Below are 22,781 nucleotides of genomic sequence, written 5' to 3'. Positions count from 1 at the left end.
TCACTTTGCATTTAATAGGAACATCTGTATAGACAAAGCTGTCATTTAGAATCAGTTTTGATTAATTAAAATGGTTTTCATTTAACTACAGTAAACAGATCTTCTCAGTAGGTGGCAGTAAATCACTATTTGTGTATTTTTAGATGTCTTTTTCAACATTATTTTGTACAGTAGCGAAATCTAGACACCCTTTTACACCAAGGCAGTATAACTAGAAGAATAAAAGCAGATGCTGGAAATCTGAAATAAAAACAAGAAATGCTGGAAATACTCAGCAGGTCTGGCAGCATCTGTGGTGAGAGAAGCAGAGTTAACGTTTCAGGTCAGTGACCCATCAGGATAGCTTCATCAGTATAACTAGTACCCATCACCTTTGAAATGGCCGTAGTATCCAGTCTGTGGTAAAAAAGCTCCACCATTCAGTTTGTTGTAGGAATAGAATAATTTGTTGATAAATACTGCCGGCTCTTTTCTCGTCTACACTATGTGGGTGTCGGTTTGCCTCATTGCTTTACTGAGTTGTGAACAAAAGCCTTGCTATGTGGGGGGGATGTTTTCTGTAAGACAATACCATGCAGAAGGTTGAGCCACATATAGACAGGCAGAGCTTGGATCCTTTTGTCTGTCAGTTCTTTACTGTAAGCCCACATGTCTTGAGTATGGCTGAGATACGAGATTGTCTTTTGTTTTGAATTCTTTGCCGTAAGCTGCATCCTGCCTGGTTGTTCTATTTAAGAATTTGCTCATTAAATTGTGTTGCCTTCTGTGTTTCATAGATATTATGGTGAATGCTGTACTTTTAATTTTTGTAGCTAGCTTTTTGCTTTTATTTTATTAAATTAGTTTATTCTTGACCCTATCTATTTTTTTTTTACTTCATTCATGGAATGCAGGCATTGCTAGGTATGACAGTAATTATTGCTTTGCGAAGGTGGCGGTGAGCCACCTTCTTGAACCACTACAGTCTGCGTGGGGTAGGTGCACCCACAGTGCTGTTACTTTCGTAGACTTTGTAGCAGTTTGATACAACTGAGTGGCTGGCTTGCTAGGCCATTTCAGAGGACAGTTAAGAGTTCAACACATTGCTGTGGGTCTGGAATCGCATGTAGGCTAGATCAGGTAAGGACAGTTGATTTCCTTTCCTAAAGGGTATTAGTGAACCATATGGGTTTTGTGACAATCGACAGTGGTTTCACGGCCATCATTAGACTCGCTTTTCATTTCAGATTTATTCATTCAATTCAAATTCAACCTTCTGCTGTGGTGGGATTTGAACCCATGTCCCCAGAGCAACACACTGGGCTTTTAGGTTACTAGTCTAGTGACAGTACCTTCCTTCCTCCGCAGAATTTCCCAACTGAGTAGCTGTATACTCTGTCCACTATCATGTGTAGCAGACGTGCAAGAACAGCCCTGGCTGACTAAACTTCTGATTTTTTTTTCACTGTTTCCCTTCATCTGATCTCCATTAGCCATCTTCCTAGAAAGCTTGGCTGTTCTATAGTAGGTGCATTACCTGTACTAAAGAAGCTTCATTCAGTCTATAATTTTATTTTACTCTATTGTTGCCCAGCTAATATATACATTTTTTTTAAATAACCATCTTAGAATTCACAAAATAGAGTCTGTTCTTCCAGTGCTATATAATTTAACCAAACATTTTCGCCTATATTTTCTACTCAGCCTTACTTTAACGCTGCTGGTAAGTTGCTGGCAGTATTGAAATGTAAGGGAATCCATAATGGCAGATTGCATAAAGTGGGTGGTGGAATCTGGCGATCAAGCCTCCAGTGGTCCCATTTCACCTGCGACAACAAGGGATTCCACACTTTACCTGGAAGTATGTGAAGGTGACTCGAAAACAGATTGTTACTTCCAAAATGTTTGGTTGCATTTCCAGCAGATTCTTTCAGCTGGAATCAAAAGAGAAGGCTTATTGTACCACCTCTTGCCTATTTCCCTTCTCACCCTCCAAAAGAATTGGAAGCTTTGATTAATTCATACATGCTGGATCATTAGAGACACGTACTGGGAAAAGGTATTGAATGAAGGAGATAGAAAATGCTACAAACAAAAAGGCAGAAAGTTTAATTTTAATGGTTTGACTGCTTGGTTGGCATCCTTCCATCTACGAAAGATGATGGGCATGCAGCAAACAATTCATTTAGATGGGCTGTCTTTTTCTTGGTGCATCTTTGCTGATGGCTGTGAAGGCCAATCTTTGAGAGGCAGGTTCTGCCACAAGTGCTGCACGTGAAGCTGTCAAGTGATGATGTGAGTTGTTGTTTTTGACGTTGGCGCCTATTGCCAAGCTGCTGTAGCCACTGATCAGGATGTGTCGCCATTTCCCTCTTTCACCAGCTAGTGACTGCCAAGTGCAATAGTTGACATTTAGGACCTTCATGTCACGCTTACAAGCATCCTTGAAGCAGAGCTTTGGGCACCCCACTGGACATCTGGCCCCAGCTACCTCACCATACAGCTGATACGTGATTGGGTACGTGATTGTCTTCCATCCTGCGGACGTGTCCGATCCCCCGAAGCTGCCTCTGTTTGATTAGTGCCAACACACTTGGGAGCTCTGCCTTTAAGAGGACTGCTGCATTTGAGATTTTGTCCTGTCAAGATATACCCATAATGTGCCACAGACAGCGAAGATAGAAATTATTGAGCTTCTTTTCCTGGTTGGACAATCCCTGAATATTTCAAGTGCGAGAAATATATTTGTGAAACAGTAGTCTGTGTTACCTTGGTCACCACTGACAAAGTAGGTATTTATTTGTCCAGTTGTAAACACAAGGGCTGAGATTATTCCTTCAGCAGCGGCAGTCACAGCAATCTCACTTCTCTCAGCAGCAGGGATCAAAGCGCCTCAGACACCCTGTTAAATGGCTGCCTTCAGATAACTATAGCTTCTTGTAATAAATGGAAATGCATATCTCCCTGCTTTTGTTGCCGTGGTGTGAAGGGCCAGATTTTAAAACAAACTGTACGTCTCAATGGCGCTTCACTTTGATGTGTACTTCTGATAAGGAAGTGCTTTTGCCTGCTGCCATTTCTTACTGCTGATAAGGGAATGATTGTGCAGTTCAGAATTCTGCAAATAAAGACTTTTTCTCTTAAGTCCTGTGTAATGGCCTGCCGACTTTTGTTTGTCTTTTACTGTGTTGTTTTATGTAGCAGTACTTGAACTTTAGTGAAGCAATGAAATGATCAAAGTCTCCTTTTCTTTTTGAAAAAACTGCTCTAACGCTCCCTTGAACCAACACTTCTCCAAATAAATTCTTTTAATAGTTTCAGAGGATCTCGTAAGTTTCAAATTTTGGTATAAAGGCTGGCAGAGAAGAAAAGTGTAAAATATTGTAAAAGGCACACAAACACTGACCATCTTTTAACCATTTATTTTCAATATCCCTGTGATCATTGTCTATCTTTTGTATCCCACCATCCCTATTCCATTATGAAGGGCAGATAAGAGCATTCCATTAATATGTTATGGAAACTTGTTAATGGCGCTCCTGTTGTTGAGATTTCCTTCATCTGCAAACATAAGAATCCTCTCTATCAATGTGTGCTTCATAGCTTTACTAAGACGGAGGCTGGTTGCACCAGCTTCTGACATTCAGATTCTTCATAGTTTGCTGTAGTCCAAAAGTAGATTTGCTGGGATTTACCAAAGATTGGGTCCTGCTAGCTACCCATCTGCGCAGAATCGATGGGCCGAATGGCATCCTTCTGTACCATAATGACTCTATGACTCTAATATTAAAGCAGCTTAATTCTGGTGTCCCACCAGAAAGCATATTAGAGCAATGCCCTACACCTTCCCCCAGTAAGTTTTGCTCTCCTTCCCTCCCGTTTCCAGATAACCTGATCGCAGCGAAGCCCAGATGCAACATCGGAAAAGACTTAATTGAGCTTAAACAGCCAACAACCATTTTACCATTTCATTTTTCATATGTGAAGTGGAAAATTAATAAATTGTACTTCAATCACACTGACAGAGTATGTTGTGAGCACTGTTCTACCTGATGTAAGAGTGCTAAGATACGTCTTGTGTGGCACTTGAGATTTATTAGGATATGTGTTTGCTTTGGAATTTTTATTCAAGATATCGATGCCCCTCTGCTAATTAGTTCAGAATGGTAAAATGAACTGGCACATTGATCAGCTGAAAACAACTGGAATAATTGCTGTAACATTTAAATCACAGTTTTAAAGTCTGTATTGGCATCCGGTGATAATGATTGGCTGGGGATTCAGTATTACAAAGGAGTTGTCAGGATATTTCAGAAGGATTTATTTACTTTTTGTTAAAATATTTTCTCAAAATCATGCCCCCCCCACATATAACATCTCCAATCCAAAGTGACAGTTAGCTGTGATACATTACTATTGTACAGTCATCAGACAACTGGAAATTAATTGGCAAGGCACAGATTCAATACTTTAGAGGGCAGTGTACATGGAAGTTTGAATTATAATCTAACTGTCATTTGATTTCTATCTTGTGTTCTGTTTTCTTTATCCTATAATGGTTAAAGCTCTAAGTTTGACTGAGTCATTGTTCAGGGTGAGTAATTTGAATTCTGTCCTTTGTGGTAACAATGAATACTTGTTAGTTATAAAATGTAGTCTATATCCTTGTCAAATACCTGTTGCCTCAAGGAATTTCAGAACTTGGGGCCATGACTCAAAACTAAACCTGTTTGTGAATCTCTTATTACAACATTAAGAATTTGAGCCTGCAGACCCCAAAATCTACCTTTTTTTTTGGTGACAATTCAAGATTTGCATTTCTCAGTTAGAGTTGTCCGGTTTCACTTTTGTTAGGTAACATGAAATAATGTTTGGAAATTGTGAAGTTCAAAGCTGTGCAGACATTTGTCAAAAATATAGATAGAAAGCAGAGGTGTGGGGGTGGGGGAGAGCAGTGGGGCAGTCCCAGTCTTTTACAAATTGTCATTTCTTCTGGATGGGAAGTGACAGGTATGTAGGGCGGGAGCATCTATTCTGAGAGAGTGAGCAGAATTAGCACTGTTTAATGTTTATTATCTAGGTAGAGCAGATGAACTTGAAGTCGGGAGTGTCTAGATACTTTGAGCATAGAAACAGGAATGGAAAAGGCCATCATGGCATTCATACTGGTGTCAAAATTCTGAAAATACTGTACATCGTTCTCTCACCCACCTTGCATCATTTTCCTAACCAAATATCTACCTACTCGTCTCTTCCAATTAACAATTGAATCTGCCTCTCAGGGTAATCTATTTTGCACATTCACCACACTCAGTATAAGGTTTAGAAGGTACGTCTGAGAGAGTCTATGTAAAAATAGTTCCGTATAAACGATTGATCTACTTATGGCTATAACTAGGGATTAAACACAGCCAAGGTAAATGAAGAGCACATTTTCATAATCAGAAATATCCAGGTGATGTCATAGCATTTTAAGGAAAGCACCTCCTTGGTAAAAATCAGACCACGTTTGTGTGACTGACCTGCAAGTGTCCTGCCTTCAGCTACAAATGGTTCCAGGAAATTGCAAAGAAATCATTTAGAAAGGATTGTACAGTTCAGCATAGATTTCACTTTAGCAAAACCACTTAATATCCAATACTGTAAACCAATCAAATGCAATAAACTAAAATAGGAAATTGTTAAGCATTTGAACATTGATACCTTGTCTGTGTCTATTATTTAAAAGAAAAATGAAAACAAATCCCGCAGAACAATAAAATTCTGCAGTAATGTCATTATTTTTAAACCGAAACTGACCCTATTTTTGGGTCAACACTTTTGCTTCTATAAAAAGCGATATATTTATAGTTTGTGGCTTGCAATGAGAATCCCATATAGAACAATATTGTATGCTATATTTGATGATGGCTGGTACATAGTGTGTTAAAATCTTTTTTGACTTTTCTCTCTCATCAGGTTTTGAACCTTGTGCAGTCTTACGTGACTCTACGAGTTCCTCTTTATGTCTCCTACGTCTTTCATTCCCCAGTGGGTGTTGGTGGCTGGCAGCACTTCGATCTACAATCTGAGCTTCGCTTGACTTTTGTGTACGACACTGCCATCTTGTGGAGGGATGGAATTGGGAGCCCACCAGAGGCTGAATTGCAGGGTTCGTGACTGCCAGAGATTGTCTTACCATTTCCAATTGTTATTGTCAGCAAGTTCAGTTTGGTGGGGAAAATTTTTTTCAGGAAATCTCATCAGTAATTTGCTTCCACAATTGATGCTAAATTTTGCAAAACCCCAGCAAGGCCCTGCACAGAGCTAGTGCAGATCGGAAAATCCCACCATTTTCCTATTATTCGGGACGCAGTAACGGCACATAGAAATAATATGATTGGGCAGAGTCAGCACGGATTTATGCAAGGGAAATCATGTTTGGCAAATCTCTTTAGGGATTTTTTGAGGTTGTAGCTAGCAGGGTAGATAAGGGAGAACCAGCAGATGAAGTGTATTTGGATTTTCAAAAAGCATTCGCTAAGGTGCCACACACGAGGTTACTACACAAAATTAGGGCTCATGGGATTGGGGCTAGTGTATTAGCAGGGACTGAGGATTGGTTAACAGACACAAAACAGACAAGGATTAACTCTGTCATTTTCAAGTTGGCAGGGTACAACTAATGGGGCACCGCAGGGATCAGTGCTAGGGTCTCAGCTATGAACAATAAATTATCCACTTTGAAAAATAAAACAGCGGACTAGTTTTTACACAGTGAGAGACTGGGAAATGTTGGTTTTCAGAGGGATCTGGGTGTCCTTGTACTCGAATCACAGAAAGTTAACAGGCAGGTGCAGCAAATAATTCAGAAAGCAAATGGTATATTAGCTGTTATTACAAAGGAATTGGAGTATAAGAGTAAAGAAGTCTTACTACAGTTATAGAGGGCCTTGCTTTCCGACAACAGAAACTACATTTCAAAAGTGCTTCATTGGCTGTAAAGCGCTTTGGAATGTCCTGAGATCATAAAAAGTTCTATATAAATACAAGTCTGTTTTTCATTCGCTGAGACCAGTTTTGGTCTGCTTACCTAAGGAGGGATATACTTGCCTTAGAGGGAGTGCAACAAAGATTCATTAGACTGATAGCTGGGATGAGGGCATTATCCTATGAGGACAGATTGAGTAGACTAGGCCTATATTCCCTAGAATTTAGAAGAATGAGAGGTGATCTCATTGAAATATAAAATTCTTAAGGGATTGACAGGCAGGATGCTGAAAGGATGTTCTTCTGGCTAGGGAGTCTAGAACTATGGATCACAGCCTCAGAATAAGGGGTCGGCCATTTCAAACTGAGATGAGGAGAAATTTCTTCACTCAAAGTGTAAATCCTTGGAATTTCCTACCCCAGAGGGTCATAGAGTCATTACGGCACAGAAGGAGGCCATTTGGCCCATCAAGTCCATGCTGGCTCTCTGTAGAGCAATCCAATCAGTCACATTCCCCTGCTCAATCCCCGTAACTCTGCAAGTTTATTATCCTCAGGTTGCTATCCGACTTACTTTTGAAATCATTCATTGTCTCCTCTTCCACCACCCTTGTAGACAGCGAGTTCCAGGTCATTACAACTCACTGTATAAAAAAATTCTTCCTCACATCTTGCCCAAAACCTTAAATCTGTGTCTCCTAGTCCTTGTACCATCAGCGAATAGGAACAGTTTTTCTTGGTCTAACTTATCTAAACCTGTCACAATCTTGTACACCTCTACCAAATCTCCCCTCAATCTCCTTTTCTCCCAGAAGAACAATTCCAGCTTCTCCAATCTAACTTTGTAGCTAAATTGACAACATCCATTGCATTCCCTTCATCAAACTTCTCCGTTTTCTTCATCAAATATAGGTTAGTCAAGCACGATCTGCAAATCAAGCAAATCTGTACTGGCTCTCCTTAATTATCTCAAATTTTTCCCAGTGCCTGTTGAATTTTTCCCCAATTATTGTTTCTAAAATCTTACCCACTATTGATGTTAAACTAATTGGCCTGTAGTTACTACGACTGTCCTTACACACTTTCTTGAATTAGGGTGTCACATTTGCTACTCTTCAATCCTCTGGCACCTCCCTGTTTCTAGGGAAGGTTGGAAGATTATGGTAAGCCCTTCCGCTATCTCGACCTCGACTTCCTTCAGCAACCTTGGATGAAAGCCATCCAGACTAGGCGACTTATCCGCCCTAAGCATAGCCAGCTTTTCCAGTACCTCCTGCCTCACAATTTTCACCTCATCCATTACCTCTACCATCTCCACCTCTACTGATATTTTGTCAGCATCCTCTTCCTTATAAACACCGATACAAAGTACTCTAGCATTGCCTTGCGCCTCTAAGCATATATCACCCTCTTTGTCCCTAATAGGATCTCCCCCGCCTCTTGCCACCTGCTTACTGTTTACATGCTGGTACAAAATTTTTGGGTTCTCTTTTATGTTGACTGCCATTCTATTCTCAGATTCTCTCTCTGCCAGTCTTATTTTCCTTTTCACTTCCCCTCTCATCACCTGACATGCATCATAGACCACCCCTTTTTGTTTCATCATTGTCTGTATCTCCCTTGTCATCCAAGGAGCCCTGGCTTTGGTTGTCTTACCTTTCGCCCTTGTTGGAATGCACCTAGCCTGTACCTGAAACATCTCTTCCTTAAAGATCGCCCAGTGTTCCATTACTGATTTTCCTATCAGTCTTTGGTTCCATTTTACCCTGGCTAGATCCCCTTTCATCCCATTGAAGTTAGCCCTCTTCCAATTTAGACTTTGTACTTTAGATTTTTACAGCAGGTCTGAGCTGTCAGTTCTGCTTATTAGTGTTCACTGTTTCAGACTCTTTTTACCTAAATTGATAAACATGCCTTTTGTCTGCCAACAGGTGCCCTTTACCCAACCAGCATGCGGATCAACAATGAAGGACGCCTGGTCGTGAACTTCCGTACCGATGCACGATTCCGTGGCCTGTTTGTTATGTTACATCCTGGTGAGTGTTTTTTTTTTTGCACTGTTCATTTTTCTTCTGATTTGCTCTTTCTTCTCTCCCGAAGACACCAGCTTCCTTTTTACACAGGTGGTTAGGGTTTGGAATGCACTGCTTGATCGGGTGATGGATAGAAATTCAATGGTAGCCTTCAAAAGGGAATTGGATAAAAACTTGTAGGAGAAACATTGCAGGGATATGGGAAAAGAAGAAGGGAGTGAACTAGCTGGAATGCCCTTCGAAAGAGCCACATAGACTGGATGGGCCAAATCGTCTCCTTTTGTGTTGTACTATTCTATCATTCTAAGTGCTGTATTTTTTTAATTCATTTATGGGATGTGGGCGTCGCAGGCTAGGCCAGCATTTATTGCTCATCCCTAATTGCCCTTGAGAATGTGGTGGTGAGCTGCCTTCTTGAACTGCTGCAGTCCATGTGGGGTAGGTACACCCACAGTGCTGTTAGGAAGGGAGTTCCAGGACTTTGACCCAGCAACAGTGAAGGAATGGCGATATAATTCTAAGTCCGGGTGGTGTGAGGCTTGGAGGGGAACGTGCAGTTGGTGGTGTTCCCGTGCATCTGATGCCCTTGTCCTTCTAGGTGGTAGAGGTCACGGATTTGGAAGCTTCTGTCTAAGGAGCCTTGATGTGTTGCTGCAGTGCATCTTGTAGGTGGTACACACTGTGCATCGGTGCTGGAGGGAGTGAATGTTGAAGGGAGTGAATGTTGAAGGTGATGGATGGGGTGCCAAAAAAGCGGGCTACTTTGTCCTGGATGGTGTCGAGCTTCTTGGGTGTTGTTGAAGCTGCACCCATGCAGGCAAGTGGAGAGTATTCCATCACACTCCTGACTTGTGTCTTGTAGATGGTGGACAGACTTTGGGGAGTCAGGAATTGAGTTACTCGCCACAGGATTCCTAGCCTCTGACCTGCTCTTGCAGCCACAGTATTTATATGGCTACTCCTGTTCAGTTTATGGTCAATGGTAACCCCCAGTATGTTGATAGTGGGGGATTCAGCGATCATAATGCAATTGAATGTCAAAGGGAGATGGTAGATTCTCTCTTGTTTGAGATAGTCATTGCCTGGCACTTGTGTGGTGCAAATGTTACTTGCTACTTATCAGTCCAAGCATGGATATTGTCCAGGTCTTGCTGTATTTCTACACGGACTGCTTCAGTATCTGAGGAGTTGCGAAGGGTGCTGAACATTGCGCAATCATCAGTGAACATCCCCACATCTGACCTTATGATTGAAGGAAGGTCATTAATGAAGCAGGTGAAGGTGGTTGGACCTTGGACACTACCCTAAGGAACACCTGCAGTGATGTCCTAGAGCTGAGATAATTGACCTCCAACAACCACAACCGTCTTCCTTTGCACTAGGTATGACTCCAACCAGCGGAGAGTTTTCTCCCCGATTCCCATTGACTCCAGTTTTGCTAGGGCTCCTTGATGCCATACTCAGTCAAATGCTGCCTTGATGTCAAGAGCAGTCACCTCTTGAGTTTAACTCTTTTTATCTATATTTGAACCATGGCTGTAATGAGGTCAGAAGTTGAGTGGCCCTGGTGGAACCCAAACTGAGCATCACTGAGCAGGTTATTGCTAAGGAAGTGCTGCTTGATAGCACTGTCGACGACACCTTCCATCACGGGCATACATGGGCATACCTTTGATCATTAGTCATGTGTTAACCTTTAAGATGAGTTTTAGCAAACTATTCAACATCACAGCTGATGTTCACTTCTACGGACATTCTAGCAGTGATTACTGGATTACCATGAAGTGCTGGAATCCTAACTGATGTTTTTCAATACTGTATCCAGGGGATCAAAGGTCAATTGTGAGATCCCTGCAGCTCAACATCATGAGAGGTGTAGACAAAGTAGATAGAGAGAAACTGTTCCCATTAGCAGAAGGGTTGAGAACCAAAGGACACAGGTTTAAAGTGAATGGCAAAAGAGTCAAAGACAACATGAGTAAAAACTTTTTAATGCAATGGGTGGTTATGATCTGGAATGCGCAGCCTGAAAGAGTGATGGAGGCAAATTCAAGCGTGGCTTTCAAAAGGGAATTGGATAAGCAGTTGAGGGGAAAAAAATTGCAGGCTATGGGGAGACGTCTGGGGAGTTGAACTAGCTAAGTTGCTCTTGCGGAGAGGTGGCATGAACTCGATGGGCCGAATGGCCTCCTTCTGTGCTGTAACCATTCTCTGATTCTAAGATAGACAGCTAATTCAGCCCAAACCAGGGATCAAACCCAGAAATTTCTTGGTCTGTGTAGATGAGCTTCTTTACTGGGGAAAATTTGCTGAGACACCAGGGAACACAAGTGATTTTATTCTTTTGAAAAAGGAAGACATTGTTGATCAATGTGTTAATAGCAAACTCGTATTTATTTTATTGTTTGCAGTACAATGTTTTTGAGATGTCCTAAAACAATCTGTCCTTTGCAGCATCACCTCTTAGCTCCATGGTTATGTCAGCTGATCACCCAGGATTGACCTTTACCCTCAGCTTAGTGCGAAGTGAACCAACATACAATCATCCTGAGCAACAGTGGAGCTTCACTTCAGATTTTGCTGTAAGTTTATAAGCTTAAACATTACAGTACTTAGAGTAACTGATGAACCAGTTTACCAAGATGTTTTATACACATGTCAAGCTCAGATGTAGATCAGAATTACCATGTATTATATGCCTTTGTTACCTCTAGACATAATTATTCTATTCTCCTGGCCGGGCGCCCATCTTCCATCCTACATAAAGTTGTGCTCATCCAAAACTCTGCTGCTGGTGTCCTAACTCGCACCAAGTCCCGTTTACCCAGCACCCCTGTGCTCACTGGCCTACACTGGCTCCTGATCCGGCAATGCCTCGATTTTCAAATTCTCATCGTTGTTTTCAAATCCCTCCATGACCTCACCCCCTATCTCTGTAATCTCCTCCAGCTCTACAACCCTCCAAGATCTCTCTGCTCCTCCAATTCTCTCTTCTTGCACATTCCCAATTTTAAATGCCCCACCATTGGCGGCCGTGCCATCACCTGTCTGGGCCCTAAGCTCAAGCATTCCCTCCCTAAGCAGCTCTGCCTCTCTATCTCCTTTAAGGTGTTCCTTAAAACTTAACTCTTTGACTAAACTTTGGGTTATCTACCCTAATATTTCCTTGTGTGATTCAGTGTCAAATTTTGTTTGATAATGTTTCTATGAAGCACCTTTGGACATTTTACTACTTTAAAGGCATTATATAAATGCAAGTTGTTGTTGTATCCAAATCAATGACAGAGGTTTGTTTAATTACTGGTTCTACAATTGATGTGAGACTTTGAAGCAATTCTCTGTGATAAGACTCTACAGGGGGTCTTGTCCTCAAGTAATTATGTGAAAAATCCACCCCGTTTCCTAAATCATTCCATAAGCAATAAGAAGGAATAGTGATCAGTAAAGCCTATGATGTGCCACAGATACTTTACACATCTGTGTGCAGTCCTACCTTGTCTACCCTGATGACATCTGTAACCTTTTTCAGGAGTTGAATCCATGTGCTTTCAGTGTTGCTTTGAGCATTAACACGCTCAACCACTTCCTACTATACACTTCATGTACTCTGGGGTTTTTTGCCTTATGAACCAAGGACAATAAGCCTCCATTGCCTCAGTTGCTCGATTGAAGCACCATGAAACATTGGGACAGGCTGTGCAGCCCCATTTCTGCCTACCACCAAAATATAAGAAGCTAATTGGATGCAAGACATCTTTAGTGATAAAACACTTCTCCTTTAAGATGTTGCTGCAGAACTTTAAATACTACAGCAGCACAGTAAGTCCCATGTCACACCCAGCAAACTCCCAATGGCAGATATTTTCCTCAATGTTCTACTTTTTCAGAAAATAGCTAAATATTTTAAGCCGCACTCTGGGGACTGAATTTTCTGGCCCCCCCCAAAGGCAGGAACAGGTGGGGAGCCCCCAAAAGTAGCAGGGCCAGCCAGCGGGTCAGTTGCACAGCGCCGTTCCCAGCGCCGCCAGTGTTCACGTGGGCAGGGGGAGGGCAGGACAGGAATCCCACTCTCCTCCCAATTGAGGCCAATTAAATCAGTTAAAAATCTCCTTAAGAGTTTGTCATGGTTGGATATTGAAATTTTTAAAGGGGCACATGGGTTACCCTGCCTTCAGAAACAGATAAGCTGAAGAGAGGTGGGTACAGAGTGGGGAGCCAGTCATGGCTGCCCTAGGACATTACTGGGCCCCATAAGAGGGCCAGCGGGACAAAGGGGGACTCAGCACTTGATAAGGAGGTCCTGCGCCAGTGGCAGGGAGAGTCAGCACTCAGCACCTGGGCGCTGAGCGGGGTTGGCACCTTCCTGGCATCACAGCAGCAGAAGAGGAGGGGGCAATTCTGCCAAGAACAATTGGACGGACGCCTGCCTAGGAGGAAGGCTCCAGCTGGCAATGAGGGCACGCCTGTCAAATTTTGGGTCCTGTGGTGATGAAGGGCAACACCTTCTGCAGGAAGGGCAGAACCCCAGGCATGAGGAGGGAACAGAAGAGGAAGGAGGGGCAGGAAGGCAACGGAGGCCAAACCCTCAACACAGGATCTACTGCCGAAGACGGAGCCACAGGGAGATGACTGAGAACCAGTGCCGCACGAGACTGCAATCTCCAGGCAGATGGTCACAGACATCTGTGCCCTCGTCACCAAAGACCTTGCAGCTCGCTGCACTGGTTACCATGCCCTGCCAGTGGCCATCAAAGTCACTGTGGCCTAGAACTTCTTTGCTTCTGGCTCCTTGCAAGTATCATCTGCGGACCTTAGTGGTATCTCAAAAACGGCTGCACACTATTGCAGCTCACTGGTCACTAATGCCCTGTTTGCCAGCACATTCATTTCATGACAGCAGGGCCTTGCAGGGACAGAGGGCATTGGGTTTCACCTCCATTGCTGGATTTCCCCAGGTGCAGGGCATCATCGATTGCACCCATGTGGTCATCAAATCACCAAATGAGTGGTCAGTGAGATTCATCAAAAAGAAGGGCTTCCACTCCCTCAACGTTGAGTTCGTCTGCGACCACAACAAGAGCTTTATGCATTTCTGTGCCCAGTATCCTGGAAGCTGCCATGATACTTTCATTCTCCAACCGTCCATGGTGCCTCAGGACTTCACTCCATTCCGCAAAATGTGTGAATGGATCCTAGGAAACAAGGGATATCCCTTGAAGAGATGGCTACTGACCCCTCAGACACAGAGACCCAGAGATGATGGAACTAATGCCATCTGCTCAGTAAGACAACCATTGAGCATGCCATTGGGCTTCTGAAGAAACAATTCCGGTGCCTGGACTGGTCGGATGGTGCCCTCCAAAGCCCTCTCACAAGGGTCTTGGTCATTGTGGTGGTCTGCTGGATTCTCCATTACATGGCCTTCCATCCAAAGAGGTGTACCTTGAGGACAATGAGGTCCTGGAAGGAAACAACTCACCAGGGAAGGAGCAGGAGGTGGGAGAGGAGGAGGAAAAGGAGCCGGAGGGGGATAACAGTGAACAGAGAGGTGCCCCGCTACACGACAAGGTGGCCTCCTCCTGCCACCCACTGGGAAGAGGACCTCCTTCCTCTCCCTCACAGCCTTCAGCATTATATCCAGGTCGCCATCAATGAAGCAAGGGACAGCCCTGCCCTGGGTACCAGGCCTCCAGCTCCCCTTATGACATCTCACTTCCCTCTGGTGCAGTGGAAGGCTTCGGCACAAACTGCAGATTTCTCCCTCAGGACAATTAGCAGCCTCAGTGATGGCTGCTGTGGGTGTCTAAATGAGTCGCACACTTCATTTGACCCGCCTTTGTTCCCACCCCCACTGAATTTTAAATAGACAGGAAACCCGTCTCCAAACCAATTAAAGGCTTCCCCACGCCTGGATCTTAACTTTAATCTGTTTCCCACCAGAGGCAGGTTTCTGACTCAAAAACAAACGCGTCTGCTGTTTCCCACCTCTGTGGCAAAAACTCAGCCCTAGGTCTTCAATGCATAATTTGGGCTTTCACAGCAGTCCAGTACTGAGAGGGTGCTGCTTTGGCAGAAATGCTTTCCTTCGGATGTAGTGTTACACCGAAGCTCCAGTTTTCTGTACCAGTGGCCCACATAGAAATTAAAGGTTCCCATGGCATTATTAAGAGAGCTGGGAGTTTTTCTTCCAGTGCCCGAACCAACATCTCTCCCTCAACTACCACCAGCAGGATAGATTAATTGACCATTTTGTCTTGGTGATATTTGTGGGACTTGTGTGTGCAGAATGACTGCTGTGCTTGCCTATGTAGCAACAGTCACAGCACTTCAAGGTAATTCATTGTGCGTGAAATGCTTTCAGATCTTTTCATGCTACCTAAGGCACTACCTAAATGTATGTGTTTTTTATTAACTTTCTGCATGAAAGAAATCAATATGTGAAAGATAATTACTTGGTTCTGTTTATTATTGCAATCACTAGCCATGAAGTTCTTGATAATTTTTAGAAAACAGTTAAGTAGGTAACTGTAATGAGTCGAAAAAAATCAGCGAATATATTATACTTAATATTGATGTGAATATTTATAAATTTAGGATTAATTTCCTAATATGGTGTAGATTTGTTTTCTAAAGTTGCAGTTCATCTTTTATTTGTTCTAGGTCCGTGATTATTCAGGAACATACACTGTGAAGCTGATTCCTTGTGTCTCTGCCCCGAGCCAGGAGTACACCATACCAATCGTGTGCAATCCAAGGGAGCCAATAACCTTTGACCTTGACATTAGGTTTCAACAGGTACAAGATTATTAGGCAGCTCAAGTGATCCTCTCCTCACTGTCCCTCTCCCCCCTCCATCCTACCCACCCTGTGGTGGTAGTGTGATGAAAATGGCAGCACAACACTTAACAAAACTTTCTTGCCGAAATCCATATTGCCACCATGTTGGTGGAGACCTTAGATTGGGCGACCCAAGCATTAATGTCAAAATTGATTCCTGTGTATTATAAATTCATGATTTTAGAGAATGCAAAACGCGTTTCTGCTCTTCCACTTCCCCATGATTTTTATCTCACACTTTTAGGAAGTTTTATGTGCATGTTATTCCTTGCGGTGATTCCACAACTGGTTCCTTTGTAACCATACCATGTGGAGATAACATCTACTCGAATTCTATCCTGTCTGTACAATCTTGCTGCATCCTATCACTGAAACCTCCTCCAGCCCTACAAGCATTTGAGATCTCTGCACTCCTCCAATTCTGGCATCTTGCACATCCCTTTTTAATTGCTGCACCACTGGTGACTACTTTCAGCTGCCTTGGCTCTAAGCTCTGGAATTCTCTCCCTAAACCTCTCTACCTCTCTCGCCTCCTTCAAGATTTCATGGATCCTACTTATTTGACTGAGCTTTTGATCAACCGATTTGCCATTTCCTTCTGTGGCTCTGTGTCAAAATTATGCATTGATAATGCTCTTGTTAAGCCCTTGATATGTTTTGCTATGTTAGAAGTAATATATAAATGCAAGATGTTGTTGTGTACACAGACAAGTTGCTGCTTAGGCCTTGCCCCTCTCTATCTCTGTAGCCTCCTCCAGCCCTAGAAGCCTTCGAGATCTCTGCACTCCTCCAATGCTGGTCCCTTGCATATTCTCAATTTTCATTGCTCCACCATTTGCTACCCATGCCTTCCGCTGCCTAGGCACTGAGCTCTGGAATTCCTACATTTCTCAGCATGCCTACTTCTTTCTTCTACCTTAAGATGCTCCTTAAAACCTACCTCTGACCATGATTCATCTTACTATCTCCTTATGTGACTCAATGTCAAATGTTGTTTCATAATGTTCCTGTGAAGCACCTAGCGACATTTCACGATGTTAAACATGTTATATAAATACATGTGGTGGATGTTGTACCCTGAGAGGGACCATGCCACACCTTGGGGGCTGTCTGGAAAGTGTCGTATGGTAGTTTGAACAAGAGGTATGCTCATGATTCAAAACAGCTGGCATCTATTGGGGACATGAAGCAAAATGTTAGTGTCGAACTTCAAAAGAACGTAGTGCAGAACTTCAAAAGAACATAGATTAGTGTAGAACTTCAAAAGGCCATAGACAAGTTGGTGGAATGGGCAGACAGGTGGCAGATGAAGTCCAATGCAGAGAACTATGAAGTGATTCATTTTGGTAGGAAGAACATAGACAGACAACATAAAATAGAGGGTACAATTCTAAAGGGGGTGCAGGAGCAGAGGGACCTGGGTGTATGTGTGCATAAGTCATTGAAGGTGGCAGAACAGGTTGTGAGAGCGGTTAATAAAGCATACAGTATCCTGGGCTTTATTAACAGGGGTATAGAGTACAAGAGCAAGGAAGTTATGTTGAACTTGTATAAGACACTAGTTCGGCCTCAGCTGGAGTATTACGTCCAGTTCTTGGTGCCGCACTTTAGGAAAGACGTGAGGGCACTGGAGAGAGTACAGAAAAGATTCACGAGAATGGTTCCAGGGATGAGGAACTTCGGTGATGAAGATAGATTGGGGAAGTTAGGACTGTTTTCCTTGGAGAAGAGAAGGCTGAGAGGTGATTTGATAGCGGTATTCAAAATCATGAGGGGCCTGGACAGAGTAGTTAGAGAGAAACTCATGAAAGGATCGAGAACGAGAGGACACAGATTTAAAGTACTTGGTAAGAGAAGCAAAAGTGACACGAGGAAAAACTTTTTCACGCAGCGAGTGGTTAAGGTCTGGAATGTGCTGCCTGAGAACGTGGTGGAGGCAGGTTCAATTGAAGCATTCAAAAGGGAATTAGACAGTTATATGAAAAGGAAGAATGTGCAGGGTTACGGGGAGAAGGCAGAGGAATGGAACTGAGTGAATTGCTCTTTCCAGCGAGCCGGAGCAGACACGATGGGCCGAATGGCCTCCTTCTGCACTGTAACGATTCTGTGATTCTGATTCTGTGAAAATGTTTCCATATGCCCAAAAAGTTTGTAAACCTGTCTTTATCATTGTTGCTTGCTAAGTTTTGATTTATTGGCTTTATCTGCTCCTTCCAGGTGAGTGACCCTGTTGCTGCTGAGTTCAGCCTGAACACTCAAATGTTCCTGCTAAATAGAAAGGGTCTCTGGCTATCTGACGGATCCATGGGATTCGGAGAAGGCAGCGATGTCGCTTTCACAGAAGGTATGGAAGTTGGGCCACTTAATGCTTTATTGATACAATAAAACCAGGCTGAAAGTGAAACATTGTCTAATAATCTCGTATAAAAATAGAAAGTGTTGGAAATACTCAGCAGGTCTGGCAGCCTCTGTGAAGAGAAACAGAGTTAATGTTTCAGGTCGACTGTTCACTATCTTCTGTAGCTCCATGATCACTTGGAAGCGTTTGCTAAAATACATAAAAGCTACATCACGGAACAGGCCATTCTGCCCAGCCAGTAGTTTTTTTTTTATTCCTTCATGGGTGTGGGTGTCGCTGGCCAGGCCAGCATTTATTGCCCATCCCTAATTGCCTTTGAGAAGGTGGTGGTGAGCTGCCTTCTTGAATCGCTGCAGTTCATGTGGGGTAGGTACACCAGCAGTGCTGTTAGGAAGGGATTTTGACCCAGCGACAGTAAAGAAACGGTTATATAGTTCCAAGTCAGGATGGGGTGTGGCTTGGAGGGGAACTTGCAGGTGATGGTGTTCCCATGCATCTGCTGCCCTTGACCTTCTAGGTGGTAAAGGTCACTGGTTTAGAAGGTGCTGTCTACCTTGGTGTGTTGCTGCAGTGCATCTTGTAGATGGTACACACTGCTGCCACTGTGCGTCGGTGGTGGAGGGAATGAATGTTCGTGAATGGGGTGCCAATCAAGTGGGCTGCTTTGTCCTGGATGGGGTTGAGCTTCTTGAGTGTTGTTGGAGCTGCACCTATCCAAGCAAGTGACTTGTGCCCTGTAGATGGTGGACAGGCTTTAGGGAGTCTGGAGGTGAATTACTCACTGCAGGATTCCCATCCTCTGACCTGCTCTTGTAGCCACGGCTATGGCTACTCCAGTTCAGTTTCTGGTCAAATGTAATGCCAGGATGTTGATAGTGGGAGATTCTGCAACGGTAATGCCGTTGAAAGTCATGGGGAGATGGTTATTATCTTGTTACAGATGGTCATTGCCTGGCACTTGTGTGGCACAAATATTACTTGCTACTTATCAGCCCAAGCCTGGAAGTTATCCAGGTCTTGCTGCATCTGGACATGGGCTGCTTCAGTATCTGAGGAGTCATGAATGGTGCTGAACATTGTGCAGTCATCAGCGAACATCCCCACTTCTGACCTTATGATTGACCTCCAACAACCACAACCATCTTCCTTTGCACTAGCTACGACTCCAACGAGCAGAGCGTTTTCCCCCGATTCCCATTGACTCCAGGTTTGCTAGGGCCCCTTGATGCCATACTAGGTCAAATACTGCATTGATGTCAAGGGCAGTCACTCTCATCTCACCTCTAGAGTTCAGCTCTTTTCTCCATGTTTGAACCAAGCCTGTAAGAGGTCAGGAGCTGAGTGGCCCTGGCAGAACCCAAACTGAGCGTCACTGAGCAGGTTATTGTTAAGCAAGTGCTGCTTGATGGCACTGTTGATGACACCTTCCATCACTTTACTGATGATTGAGAGTGGACTGTTGGGGTGGTAATTGGCCGGGTTGGATTTGTCCTGCTTTTTGTGTCCAGGACATAGCTGGGCAATTTTCCACATTGTCGCATCGATGCCAGTGTTGTAACTGTACTGCAACAGCTTGGCTAGGGGCGCGGCAAGTTATGGAGCACAGGTCTTCAGTACTATTGCCAGAATATTGTCAGGGCCCATCGCCTTTGCAGTATCCAGAGCCTTCAGTCGATTCTTGATATCACATGGAGTGAATCGAATTGGCTGAAGACTGGCATCTGTGATGCTGGGGACTTCAGGAGGAGGCCAAGATGGATCATCAGCTCGGCATTTCTGGCTGAAGATTGTTGCAAATGTTTCAGCCTTATAATTTGCACTGATGTGCTGGGCTCCCCCATCATTGAGGATGGGGATACTTGTGGAGCCACCTCCTCCAGTTAGTTGTTTAATTGTCCACCACCATTCCCGACGGGATGTGGCAGGATTGCAGAGCTTAGATCAGATCCATTGGTTGTGGGATCACTTAGCTCTGTCTATCGCATGCTGCTTCCGCTGTTTGGCATGCAAGTAGTCCCATGTTGTAGCTTCATCAGGGTGACACCTCATTTTGAGGTATGCCTGGTGCTGCTCCTGGCATGCCCTCCTGCACTCTTCATTGAACCATGGTTGATCCCCCAGCTTGATGATGATGGTAGAGTGGGGGATATGCCCAGGCTTTGAGGTTACAGATTGTGGTTGAACACAATTCTGCTGCTGCTGATGGCCCACAGCGTCGCATGGATGCCCAATTTTGAGTTGCTAGGTCTGTTTGAAATCTCTCCCATTTAGCCTGGTGGGAGTGCCACAAAACACGATGGAGGGTATCCTTAATGTGAAGACAGGACTTTGTCTCTACAAGGACTTGTCACTCCTACTGATACTGTCATGGACAGATGCATCTGCGACAGATAGATTGGTAAGGACGAGTTCAAGTAGGTTTTTCCCTCTTGTTGGTTCCCTCACCACCTGCTGCATATCCAGTCTAGCAGCTATGTCCTTTAGGCCAACTTGATCAGTAATGGTGCTACTGAGCCACTCTTGGTGATGGACATTGAAGGTCCCCACCCAGAGTACATTCTTTGCCCTTGCTACCCTTAGTTCTTCCTCCAAGTGGTGTTCAACATGGAGGAGTACTGATTCATTAGCCGAGGCGAGGCAGTAGGTGGTAATCAGCAGGAGGTTTCCTTGCTCATATTTGATCTGATGCCATGAGACTTCAAGGGGTCTGGACTCAATGTTGAGGACTCCTGGGGCAACTCAACCTCGACTGTATACCACTGTGACGCCACCTCTGCTGGGTCTGTCTTACCGGGTGGACAGGACTTACCCGGAGATGGTAATGCGGTGTCTGGGTCATTGTCTATAATGATTCCTTGAATATGACTATTTCAGGCTGCTGCTTGACTAGTCTGTGGGACAGCTGTCCCAAATTGGCACATGCCCCCCAGATGTTAGTAAGGAGGACTTTGCAGGGTCGACAGGGCTGATTTTGACGTTGTAGTTTCCGGTGCCTAGGTCGATGCCGGGTGGTCCGTCCAGTTTCATTGCTTATTGACTTTGTAGCAGTTTGATACAGCTGAGTGGCTTGTTAGGTCATTTCAGAGGGCATTTAAGAGTCAACCACATTGCTGTAGGTCTGGAGTCATATGTAGACCAGACCAGGTAAGGACGACAGATTTCCTTCCCTAAAGGATATTCGTGAACCAGATGGGTTTTTTCGACAATCGACAGTGGTTTCATGGCCATCATTAGACTAGCTTTTAATTCCAGCTTTATTAATTGAATTCAAATTCCACCTTCTGCCGTGGTGAGATTCGAACCCATGTCCCCAGAGCAATACCCTGGGTTTCTGGGTTACTAGTCCAGTGCCAACTATGCTATCACCTCCCCCGAGTTGAAATTATTTTTCCTCACTTGGCTCCGAATCATAATTCGAACAATCAAACAGAGGGCAGTCTCAGTCCTAAAAGCCCAAAGGGCCTGAAAATCCATGAGAGTTCCACCAGAGCCCCACCATAACTCTGGCACAAGACCTTTGGAGCCACTAGAAAGTGGCAAGGACCCATTTCCACCAGGTGTTTGCCACTCACAGGATTTTCTGGAACTTCCATATGCTTCCGCTTTGATGAAGTAATAGAAAAGGTTGATGAAGGGAATGCGGTGGATGTTGTTTATGTGGATTTTAAGAAAGCGTTTGATAACGTACCACATAAGAGGTTGGTTAACAAAATTGAGGCTCATGGAATAGGAGGGTCAGTGTCCAATTGGATATAAAAATCAGCTTAAGGACAGAAAATAACGAGTCGTGGTAAATGATAGTGGTATTCCTAAGGGTCAGTGCTTGGACCACTGCTTCTTTTCTTATATGTAAATGACTTGGATCTTGGAATACACAGTAGAATCTCAACATTTGCCGATTACACCAAACTTGAAGGTGTGGAAAACAGTGAGGACAATATGAACTGCCTGCAACAGGATATGGATAGGCTAGCAGAATGGGCATACAGGTGACAGATGGAATTTAATACTGACAAGTGTGAGGTGATGCATTTTGGCAGAAGGAGTAAGGTAACGAAATGTAGACTTAATGGCACAGCTCTAAAGAGTGTGTGCAGGAACAAAGGGACCGGGGGTGCATGTGCATTGATCTTTGAAGGTGGCAAGACATATTGAGAGAATGGTTCGGAATATAGGAGCAGGAGTAGGCCATTCAGCCCCTCAAGCCTGCTCCACCATTCAACTAGATCATGGGCTAATCTTCTACGTCAGTGCCATTGTCCCACACTGTCCCCATATCCCTTGATACTTCAATATCTAGAAACCTATCAATCTATGTCTTGAACATAGTGACTGAGCCTGCACGATAGGAAAGTGATTGAAGCATATGGGATCTTGGGCTTCATAAATAGAGGCATTGAGTACAAAAGCAGGGAATTTATGCTGAACCTTTAAAGAGCTCTGGTTAGGCTCCAACTGGAGTATTGCGACCAGTTCTGGTCACCACACTATAGGAAGCATGTGAAGGTCCTTGATAGAGTGCAGAGGAGATTTACCAGAATACTTCCAGAAACAGCAGAGACTCCCAAAGTTGTTTGCCTTAAATCTTGATGTCTCCTTACAGA

General features: G+C 43.9%; 1 protein-coding gene across 1 annotated transcript in view; it reads left to right on the top strand.

Annotated features, from left to right (window-relative positions):
• The window catches only part of LOC137371234 (FRAS1-related extracellular matrix protein 2-like), a 280,561-nt gene that overhangs the window by 243,067 nt on the left and 14,713 nt on the right, over positions 1-22,781 (top strand). Inside the window, exons 17-21 of the mRNA XM_068033445.1 lie at positions 5,938-6,130; positions 8,880-8,984; positions 11,436-11,563; positions 15,642-15,776; positions 18,036-18,162. Coding sequence (XP_067889546.1) covers positions 5,938-6,130; positions 8,880-8,984; positions 11,436-11,563; positions 15,642-15,776; positions 18,036-18,162 — 688 coding nt within the window. The remainder of the gene's footprint in view (positions 1-5,937; positions 6,131-8,879; positions 8,985-11,435; positions 11,564-15,641; positions 15,777-18,035; positions 18,163-22,781) is intronic.

Source organism: Heterodontus francisci, chromosome 6, assembly GCF_036365525.1.
Source record: "Heterodontus francisci isolate sHetFra1 chromosome 6, sHetFra1.hap1, whole genome shotgun sequence".
In the NCBI taxonomy this organism is placed as follows: domain Eukaryota; kingdom Metazoa; phylum Chordata; class Chondrichthyes; order Heterodontiformes; family Heterodontidae; genus Heterodontus; species Heterodontus francisci.
Note: the sequence above shows the minus strand (reverse complement) of the source record. Positions and strands in the feature narration are given on the sequence as shown.